Source organism: Mus caroli, chromosome 9, assembly GCF_900094665.2.
Source record: "Mus caroli chromosome 9, CAROLI_EIJ_v1.1, whole genome shotgun sequence".
In the NCBI taxonomy this organism is placed as follows: domain Eukaryota; kingdom Metazoa; phylum Chordata; class Mammalia; order Rodentia; family Muridae; genus Mus; species Mus caroli.
Genome location: NC_034578.1, coordinates 119,242,860 through 119,252,543, shown reverse-complemented (window position 1 = coordinate 119,252,543; position 9,684 = coordinate 119,242,860). Strand labels below are relative to the sequence as shown.

The following is a 9,684-nucleotide window of genomic DNA, read 5'->3' as shown; positions in this document are numbered from 1 at the left end:
TTCTCTCTCTCTCTCTCTCTCTCTCTCTCTCTCTCTCTCTCTCTTTCTCCCTTTTTATGTTTGCATGCTTGTTTAAAACAGAAGTAAGTATATGTGTGTGTGCTCATAAGAACAATCCATTAGGGTATTGTAAGAACTAGTAAGACAGAAAAACTATTACATTGTGGCCATGAATGGGTGAGACAGACTGGAATCCTGCACAAAATGAACAGGAGTTAGAGTGGAGTATGGAGGATTAATCTATGACTCAGGACTGAAGACAGAGTCAAATGATACCATAAAGAGGAACCGGTAGCAAAGAAACTGGAAGTTTAGATCCTATTTTCTCAGTGAAATAGGAAGCAAGGTGGTCAGAGTTGATATTGGAGAGTTAGGGAAAAAAAACAGAAAATTCTAAATAATAACCTGTGGACATAAATGCAGCTGATAGATATTAACTGTACCTTTTTTATTAATGATTCCATTCGTTTACATCTCAAATGATATCCCACTTGCCAGTTACCACCTCCACCAAACCCTCATCCCATGATATCCCACTTCCCGGTTACCCCTCTGGTACCCTCCCATCCCACTTCTTCCCTCCCCCTCCTTTTTGCCTGTATGAGAGTGTTCCCCTACTCACTCACACTCTCCTACCCCACTGCTACCTACTCTGCGGCATCAAACCTCCCCTGGACCAAGGGCCTCCCCTCCCGTTGCTGTCCGGCAAGGCCATCTTCTGCTACGTATGTATCTAGAGCCACAGATCCCTCTAGGTACACCCCTTAGTTGGTGGTCTAGTCTCTGGGAGAACTGGGTGGTCAAGCAACCTATGTTGTTCTTCCAATGGGGTTGCAATTCTCCTCTGCTCCTCCAGTCCTTCTGCCAGCTTCCCTACCAGGTTCCCTGAGTTCAGTCTGATGATTGGCTCCAAGCTGCATCTGCATTGGTCATTTGCTGGCTGGACCTCCCCAGGAACTGCCACACATGGTTCCTGACCATGGCCACAGTGTTGGATTTGGTGTCTGCAGACATGATATATCCACAGGTGGGACCGTTCCCCAGTTGGCCCCTCCTTCAGTCTCTGTTCCATTTTTTTGTTTCTGTTCTTCCTTTGGACAGGAACATTTCTGGGTTTAAAAAAACTTTCAGAAGGTTGGATGGACCCAACCCTTGACCAGGGGCCGAGTCTATCTACTGGAGGTGGTCTCTACAGGTTTTGTTTCCCCTTTCTCTGTGCGTTACAGCTTTTAAATGGACCCTTTAAACATGGCTCATCCAGAGAGTGACACCAGTCCATATATGGTTATATGAGTTTTCCAAATCATATTCAACGTCATTGGTGCAGGGAGATAGATCTAACGAAGTCTGAGATTTTGGTCATTGAACATGACAAGATCATAAAAAAAGGTAAAGCAGTTGAGAATGTAGGAGATGGGTTTATTGTCTGCTCATGTGCTTTACTGTCCTCTCATGGGTCTTATTGTCTGCTTGTGGGTTTGGGGATGATGAATTAGAAAGACATAGGGAAGCAGAAAGTCTGTAGAAGGACTGGAGAGTTGGCTCAGTGGTTAAGAGCACTGACTGCTCTTCATTATTTCAAATCCCAGGAACCACATGGTGGCTCACAACCATTCATAATGAGATCTGACGCCCTCTTCTGGTGTGTCTGAAGACAGCTACAGTGTACTTAGATATAATAAGTAAATCTTTTTTTTTTTTAAAAAAAGAAAGTTTTTAGAAATATTGAACATCAGTGGCATTCAGGTCCCACTAGGGACAGAGGGCTGTGGTATCAGGATACTACAAAATATGGACAGTGAAAGGACTGGTGGTCAGGGACTAGGAGTCTTAGAACAGAGACTGTGAATATTGGAAATAGAAAGATCCAGGAGCTAATTGTAGCTGGACTTTTGGTTACATTCTTGGGTTCTTTTTCCTACCTCCATATACCACCCCTATCCCTTTCAACAGCCCGCCCCCCAACATTGGGTAGAAAAGGAAGATTAGAGAGGAACTGAACAACCATATCATTAGACATTAGACTACTTCCTGCTGATTAGAGGTGTCCAGTTCTTTGGGGCAAATTCGATCTTCATCTTTGGGACATCTCCAACCATTAATCTAACAAACAGCAACTGGGGTAGCAGTGGCAGGTGCTGCAGCAGAGGGAGAACAATAGCTGCCACTTCTCTTGGGGCTCTGGAATTTATATACCCTCTGAAGAGACTCCAGAATTCCAAATGTAAGCTATCTTCAGCTGGCAAAACCACACTGCTGCAAGAGCACAAGGGAAATCAGTCAGCTGCTGTGGACAATCTGAAGCAGTCCCATACCCCACACATGGGACTAAAACAAAAACATATTCCCATAATAATTCTGTGTTTTCAAAGAAACAAAAAATGCTCACTACAACTAATCATGAGGATAGTTGCATAAAGGGAATTTAAGGAATTCCTTAGCTGGGGCCCTAAAATAAATGTGAGCATTGAAGTAGAAGTTAAACAATGGTCTTAAAACAATTGTACATCCCTTTACATGGTAACTCTGTAGCTCTTCACTGGGCATGGCTTGGCTTTGTGAGATTCTCTGGTATTAGAAGGCAGAAGAAGTGATAGTGACATGTGAGAATGTTACCTTCACAAACTCTTAAACTAGCCTGAGAACACCATATAAAAGACCCTAAATGGGCTGACTCAACATCCACAAAGAGTTAAGCTGAGGCACCACACACATAGCAAAGCATAAATACCTCAAAAAGTAGGAAGGGGATCTGGAGCTCAAAAATCCGTTTTGCCACGGGAGGGATGGGAGTTATAAATGTTTTAGGTGGCTTAGGATACCCACCCATGTTGACTTGCTCAACTTAAACAACGAAGGGAAGCTGATAGGCCTACAGTTTCAGGTACACAAATACATGAATGGCTTTATCACACCAGTCAGGACCAGTCAGCCAGAAGGGAGTCCCTGCTAGCCTTTGTCTCAGATTAGCAGGGTAAGGAAGAAACCAAAAATTTGCCATATTTATTATTTATTGGTATGCCTTTTCCTTACCTGTCAAGGATCTGTCTAGCTTTGTGTCCAAAAGAGTCACTTAGGGCAGGACACAGCCTGAGCATACAGTTATCTACCTACCTAAGTGTGTATTGTTGTTCACGTGCTTTACACCTCTCCATTACATATATGTATATGCCATGTATATATGTACTGCCCTCCTGAAATATCATGAATGATACTTGATATGAGTTTGGAGAAAAGAGACTTAACACTGCCCAAGCTAAAATTCAAAGAGCAGGGTCTTCCTGAACCTGTCTGGAAAAAAAAGAATTCATGGGTTTCTGGGACAAAGGCCCAAAGCAAGCATATATTTGCAATACCCACAAGCAAATATAGGCATGCTTTAGAAGTCCTTGGAGGCAGTATTAGATTTTCAAGGAACAGATGGAGGTTTTCACAGACAGTATTTCTTGCTCCTTGAGTTCCACATTAGGGTGCATCACAGGTCTGGATTATCCAATCAGGAAGGCATGGCTGATGAAATGCTAGAAAGTACACAAAACAGGACTCTCCCTAAAACAGAGAACCATGGTTGGTAATGTTTGTTGATTTCTATGGTAGATAGTTGCAAGCTGTCAACATGTGTGCAGAGGGAACAGATGCACACAACTGACTCTATGAGCCACAATAAGCATCTGGCTTCATCTTGGGCCTGGATACTTCTTATCATCTCTTCGCAGACACTTCACAAATGAGCAGGCTACAGAAAACTAGTAGAGTCCAGGCTCTAGAGATCTATATGTACACTGTGCAAGGGACCTGGGGCAGACTTCTACAAGAAACTATTCACAGGCCTGGGAGGGTCAATGGCAAAATGGGCCTTTGCTTTCTCCTCCAATCACAGCCCAGGTCATGTCTCCTGAGGATCACCTTGCCCCACATGACATTGTTCTCCAACTTTGGTTGACTCTGCACTAGAGCTGTCTAGAAGTTATCTAGAAGTCCTGAGTGCCAAGCTGAATGTCTGCCCTCTTCAGCACTAGCATGAACAGCAGGAAGCAGAAATCTCTGCCTCAGTCATTCCTGACTGCCACCCTAGTTTCCCCAGTGAGAGCTGACAGGGAAGACATGGAGGAGTAAACACAGGGACAGAGCTGATAGGAAATGAAGAGACCCCTCTAGACACTCCAGCAGAATATTTCCCCCTTTTCCAATGTGCCTTAATGTTCAAAGACCACTGCTGTAGAACAGTCTTTGTAATCAGGAAACATTTACTAAAGATCCCAGAAGGGAGAGCAGCAGAAGCCCAGGGTGATCACAGATTGATGGTGCAGGTGCAGCATAATTAGCTGATAGGTATTTGGGTCAAATACTAAAACTCTGATCAATAGCAACATACTGAACATTTTTCTTTATTTTACAATTTTCTTAGGTTTTATTTCACATGTGCCACTTCTGCATATTTAAAGATACAGGGGACATTTCAGTACAAGGGCACAGTAATGGGAAGTCAACCCTGGGTACCTCAGAGATCTGCCTTAGCTGTTTGGAAATATTCAAATATATCTTATCAACCATAGTCACCTTGCTGTGCTATGGCGCACGAGAAGAGCTGGGCTGTCCAGTTTCAGCCCTGTCCTGTTTACTGTCCTCTCTCCTTCCAAACTCTCTCCACCCTTCTTCCAAACTCTCCTCAAGACTCTGTCTGTAACCACTACTTGACTTTCTAAATCTGTGAGACAAGCTTTCTAGAGATTTCATAGCATGATTCACATGGAAGAACTGTCATTGACAATCAAGAAAAATCCCTTTCTATGTTTCCTATGAAGAAACCCAGTAAGGAAAGAAGGAATACAGACATTGTGGTCAGAACTTCTGGTAATGACAGGCATTAGAACAGGACTACTGCACGACAGCCGGGTCTCTGATAGTCACTGTCTGGGGGTACAGGGATACTTTTCACATTGCTTCATAGCATCTTTTCAAGGTAAGCATTCATTAATATCCCCTGTTCCAGATGGGGAACTTAGACTCAAAGAATTGGATTGATTCATCTAAGGTCAAACTGCTATTATGTTATAACAAAGCTCATATTTCCCCTCTTGAGGGATTCTTCAAAGAACTAACTGGAAAGAATTCATGTACAAATATACACTGTGTGGAAGAAGTCCAACAGTGGCAAGCTGTCTGTTGGTCCCTTGTTTGTCTCAAAGCAGTCCTGATTTAAGATAATAATAATAATAATAATAATAATAATAATAATAATAAATAATAATACATAAAACAATAGCAATAATTCAGAACCCTTTTCAGCAGAGTCTCAGTTTCTATCTAGCTCCTGTGTTCTGTCTCCTGTTGGATACAGGCATCTCTTACTCCTTGAGCCCATTTTCCATTTCTGTGTCCAGGTCATACCCTCCTCCTAGCTCTCTCATTGTGCCTCACTAGGGCTGTTGAGTTAACTGTAAATCTACCTGTACCATATAAAGGCCATGTGATATGGATCAGCCTAAGCCAAACAAACAACCTAGTACCCTGAGTTTTAACCTGTTAAATAATGGATTATCCTACTAGGAATTTACTGTCTTAACTGTGTCAAAAGGGATTATTTCTTCATTACACAACACTCTTGGCCCTGTTTATTAAATAACAGTGGTAGTCTTGTTTTTTTATGCAACAATAATGAAAGGAAAGAAGGAAGAAAGGGAGGGAGAGATGGAGGGAGGGAGGGAGGGATGAAGGAAGGAAGGAAAGAACGAACAAACGAACGAAAGAAAGAATGAAGAAAGGAAACCTTTTCCAGGGATGACAAGGCCTTTTGCCCTCTAAGAACATTTATTGATTGAAATCCATGAGGTTGTTGAATTTATTACTCTTTGCCAAGACTAGTCCTCTTTCTAGAACCTTTGTGGAGACTCCAGGGGCAGGCTTAGCACTTTAATTAGAGGTTGGAAAGTCCAACCATTGTAGGGTTGGGTTTGAACATCCTCTATTTCCATGCAAACCCTCATTCTCACCATTCTGTGTCCTGGGGCACAGATTTCAACAATCTGCACCTTTGAGATGTCACCTATAAAATGAGAATCCTCAAGAGGTTTTAAATACTAAGTTCAACATCTAAAGCCCTGGGCGTGGGTAGATCACTTAGGAATCTTTAGTTTGCAGAGGGCTGTAAAGTCCCCTTTTGTGTTCTCCTTACACACACACACACACACACACACAGGCTAAATCACTGAGTAAATCATTTACACACTTTTTTTTCTGTGACTCTATTGAATTAATGGTTTAATGTGGGTAGAAAGGATGTGAGCACTCTTTTTATCATTTCAACTTCAGGGTTTAGTAAACTCTAGGCACTAGTAAATAGTTCCATTGGTTGAAGAAATATAAGCATCTCCTTATCTTTGTTTTTCAGAGTGCTACGTGTTTAATAGCAAAGCAAATATAAAGGTCATTGTCCGTGTCCTGTAGAAGAGTTTACAATGGAGATTCCAGCTGTCACAGAGCCCTCCTACAACACAGTTGCCAAGAATGACTTCATGTCTGGATTCTTATGCTTCAGCATAAATGTGAGGGCATTTGGAATCACAGTGCTGACTCCCCTGTACTGCCTGGTTTTCATCATTGGCGTGATAGGCAATGTCTTGGTGGTTCTGGTGCTCATACAACACAAGAGGCTTCGAAACATGACCAGCATCTACCTGTTCAACCTGGCTATCTCTGATCTGGTCTTCCTCTCTACATTACCTTTCTGGGTTGACTATATCATGAAAGGAGACTGGATTTTTGGTAACGCCATGTGTAAGTTTGTGTCTGGATTTTATTACCTGGGCTTGTATAGTGACATGTTTTTCATCACCCTGCTTACGATTAATAGATACCTAGCTGTTGTCCATGTTGTGTTTTCTCTGAGAGCCCGGACTGTCACTTTTGGCATCATCAGTAGCATCATTACCTGGGTCCTGGCTGCCTTGGTTTCTATTCCTTGTCTCTATGTTTTCAAATCCCAGATGGAGTTCACTTACCATACCTGCAGAGCAATTTTGCCCAGGAAGAGCCTGATACGTTTTTTAAGGTTTCAGGCTCTAACAATGAACATCCTTGGGCTAATTTTGCCTCTGTTGGCCATGATTATCTGCTACACACGGATCATCAATGTTTTACACAGAAGACCCAATAAGAAGAAGGCCAAAGCCATGCGCCTGATTTTTGTTATTACGCTTCTCTTCTTCCTCCTCTTGACCCCTTATTATCTGGCTGCCTTTGTTTCTGCTTTTGAAGACGTCCTATTCACCCCTAGTTGTTTGAGAAGCCAACAGGTGGACCTGTCCTTGATGATAACTGAAGCACTTGCCTACACCCACTGCTGTGTCAACCCAGTCATTTATGTCTTTGTGGGTGAACGGTTCCGGAAGTACCTCTGGCAGTTGTTTCGGAGGCATACAGCTGTATCCCTGCCACAATGGCTGCCCTTCCTCTCGGTGGACAGAGCACAGAGGGCCAGTGCCACGCCTCCATCCACAGCGGAAATTGAGGCCTCTGCCGACTTATAATTCAGACCCTGGAGACCAACAAAGGCCCAGAAGGGTGAAAAGACAATGTGCCTCTCCAAGACAGATATGGAGGATTCATTGTCTTGTAAAACAGAGGAACCTTGCAGGTAGCTTAGATAGAATGTTTGCCGCGATCTTCTTCCTGTCAGAAAGGGGATGTATGACCAAATTGATACATTCCAGAGACTGGGACAATAGGTTCCAGGGAAGGGCTTAGACCCAACAAGAAGTAGGGTTTGTGCACTGGCACTCCCACTCCCAGTGATTGTGGAACCAGTTGAGTACACAATTGAGTACTGAACTTGGAATTCAATGGAATTCACAGATGCCTCCTCTACCTCTTGAAATCTCTGGGACTCAAGGTTAAAGTATTTGAAACATATTGAGGCACTGCTTTGTCATTTGTAGGGAAGTAAGTAGGGAAGGATATTCACCTTTCCTGTTTATAGTCTTCTCCCTAAAGGATCAGGCCTCTAAGTATATAATATAATTAATATAATATAATAATGTACGCTACATATATTATATTTATTATATTACATTAACCTCCATCTCACCTTACTAATCCTACAGGGTCTATGTATCTAATCTGGAGTAATAACATGTAACTGATTTGTGTTTACTTAACAGCAGAGTCAATATGTGTTGTGTGAAATTTAATCTGGAATAATTATATGCTCTACTGTGGAACTTGGTTTACCTGATGGTCACATTTTCAGTGGCTGCCATCTGCTTACCTTGGGAGACTTTACTGGGTTTGATAACTCCATTTACTGATTTTATATCATACTGGGAACTTATAGACTTTTATTTTCTAGTGTTTTATGTCTCACAATAACTTCTTTCCCTGTGATACCTATGTATTCATTTCTATGTTGAAAAGAAAGTCTTAATTATGGTGTAATAAATTTCATCAACTTTTTATTTTGCTTCTGCTTTTCAAATATTGTTTGAAGGCTTCTTGGGCCCATCTTTTCTAATTTGTCCAATATTTTCTTCCACTGTGGCAATATTTCATATTTTAGACCTTAAATCTGACATGTAACTGCAACAATTTACTCAATTTCTCAGAGATTAATTATTCCAATCTTTGAAGTATATATGATAGTGATGGTTTCCTGATGAGATTGTCGTGAAGAATAACTAACAACACACACAAAGTGCTAATGTAAATGTCTGCCACATAGTATCATGTAAGTGAATGTAGAGTTAAAATAAATGTACTTAATTATAATGTTTTTGTAAGTCATAGAATATGTGAAGATGAAGCAAAAAAAAAAAACCAGAAAGATGATTCTAATAACTAAAGCTTCAGAAATACCAACCAGAAAAAAATGAGTTTTTATTTTTTCATAATGAAAGGACAATGTCAGCAAGGGCATTAAGAAGCCATAATGTAGGCTGATTTTGCTTTCTTCTCTGTCAAGTTTCTATGTTGTCCAAGGGTTTGGTCTTTATAGCTCTGTGTACTCTAAAAATGGACCAATATTTATTTCTAGTCTTTTCACTTCCCATTCTCACTTTCTAGAGTAAGAGCTTCCTGTCTAAAAAGAGCTGGTAGACTGCTGTTCTGTGCTACATCTGGATAATATCTTCCTAAAAGCATTGCTCAGGATATTCCCTGTCCCCTGCTACATCTCCATAATGGGGAATCCATGAAGCAACACCTTAGCTAGAGTGACACACCAGCTGTCTTGTCCTCTTTGAATAGCTTGCTCCCTCCATTTCCTTGGGAAAATAGTGACTTTATCATTACTATGACAGAATACCCACCAAACAGAAACTTAAGGAAGGAAGGGTTCATTCGGCTCACAGTTTGAAGTCATAAGTGTGTGAGGTGACTGTGGGTTAAGATTCAGGAAAATCTCACAAACAATATCTTGAACTATGTTAAAGCCCAAATGTGTCCTGAGTTCCTTGTGATCTGTGTGTGTATAGTAAGAATTTACTTGATGGCCTTTTTAATCTACGTTTTTATCTTATCACCCTATAAACCTGTACCTTAGAAACCACCTTAGGGTTTCTCTTACATAAAAAAAAGTTTCTGAGCAGGTGAGATGGTTCTGTGCGTAAAAGCACTTGCTACATAAAACTGAGTTGGAGTTCAGAACTCATGGTTGAAGAATAGAACAAACTCCTGGATGTTGTCCTTGAA

The 9,684-nt window shown here is 41.4% G+C and overlaps 1 protein-coding gene across 1 annotated transcript; it reads left to right on the top strand.

Moving 5' to 3' along the window:
- Nucleotides 1-6,458: 6,458 nt before the first annotated feature.
- LOC110302544 (C-C chemokine receptor 1-like protein 1) lies at nt 6,459-7,917 on the top strand. The gene has a single exon (XM_021173351.1). The coding sequence runs from the start codon at nt 6,459-6,461 to the stop codon at nt 7,527-7,529; it is 1,071 nt and encodes a 356-aa protein (XP_021029010.1). The 3' UTR covers nt 7,530-7,917.
- The last annotated feature ends 1,767 nt before the right edge of the window (nt 7,918-9,684 follow it).

Bases quoted from the DNA above. Each gene is read 5' to 3' on its own strand.
- LOC110302544 (XM_021173351.1), top strand. From the start codon at position 6,459: ATGGAGATTCCAGCTGTCACAGAGCCCTCCTACAACACAGTTGCCAAG.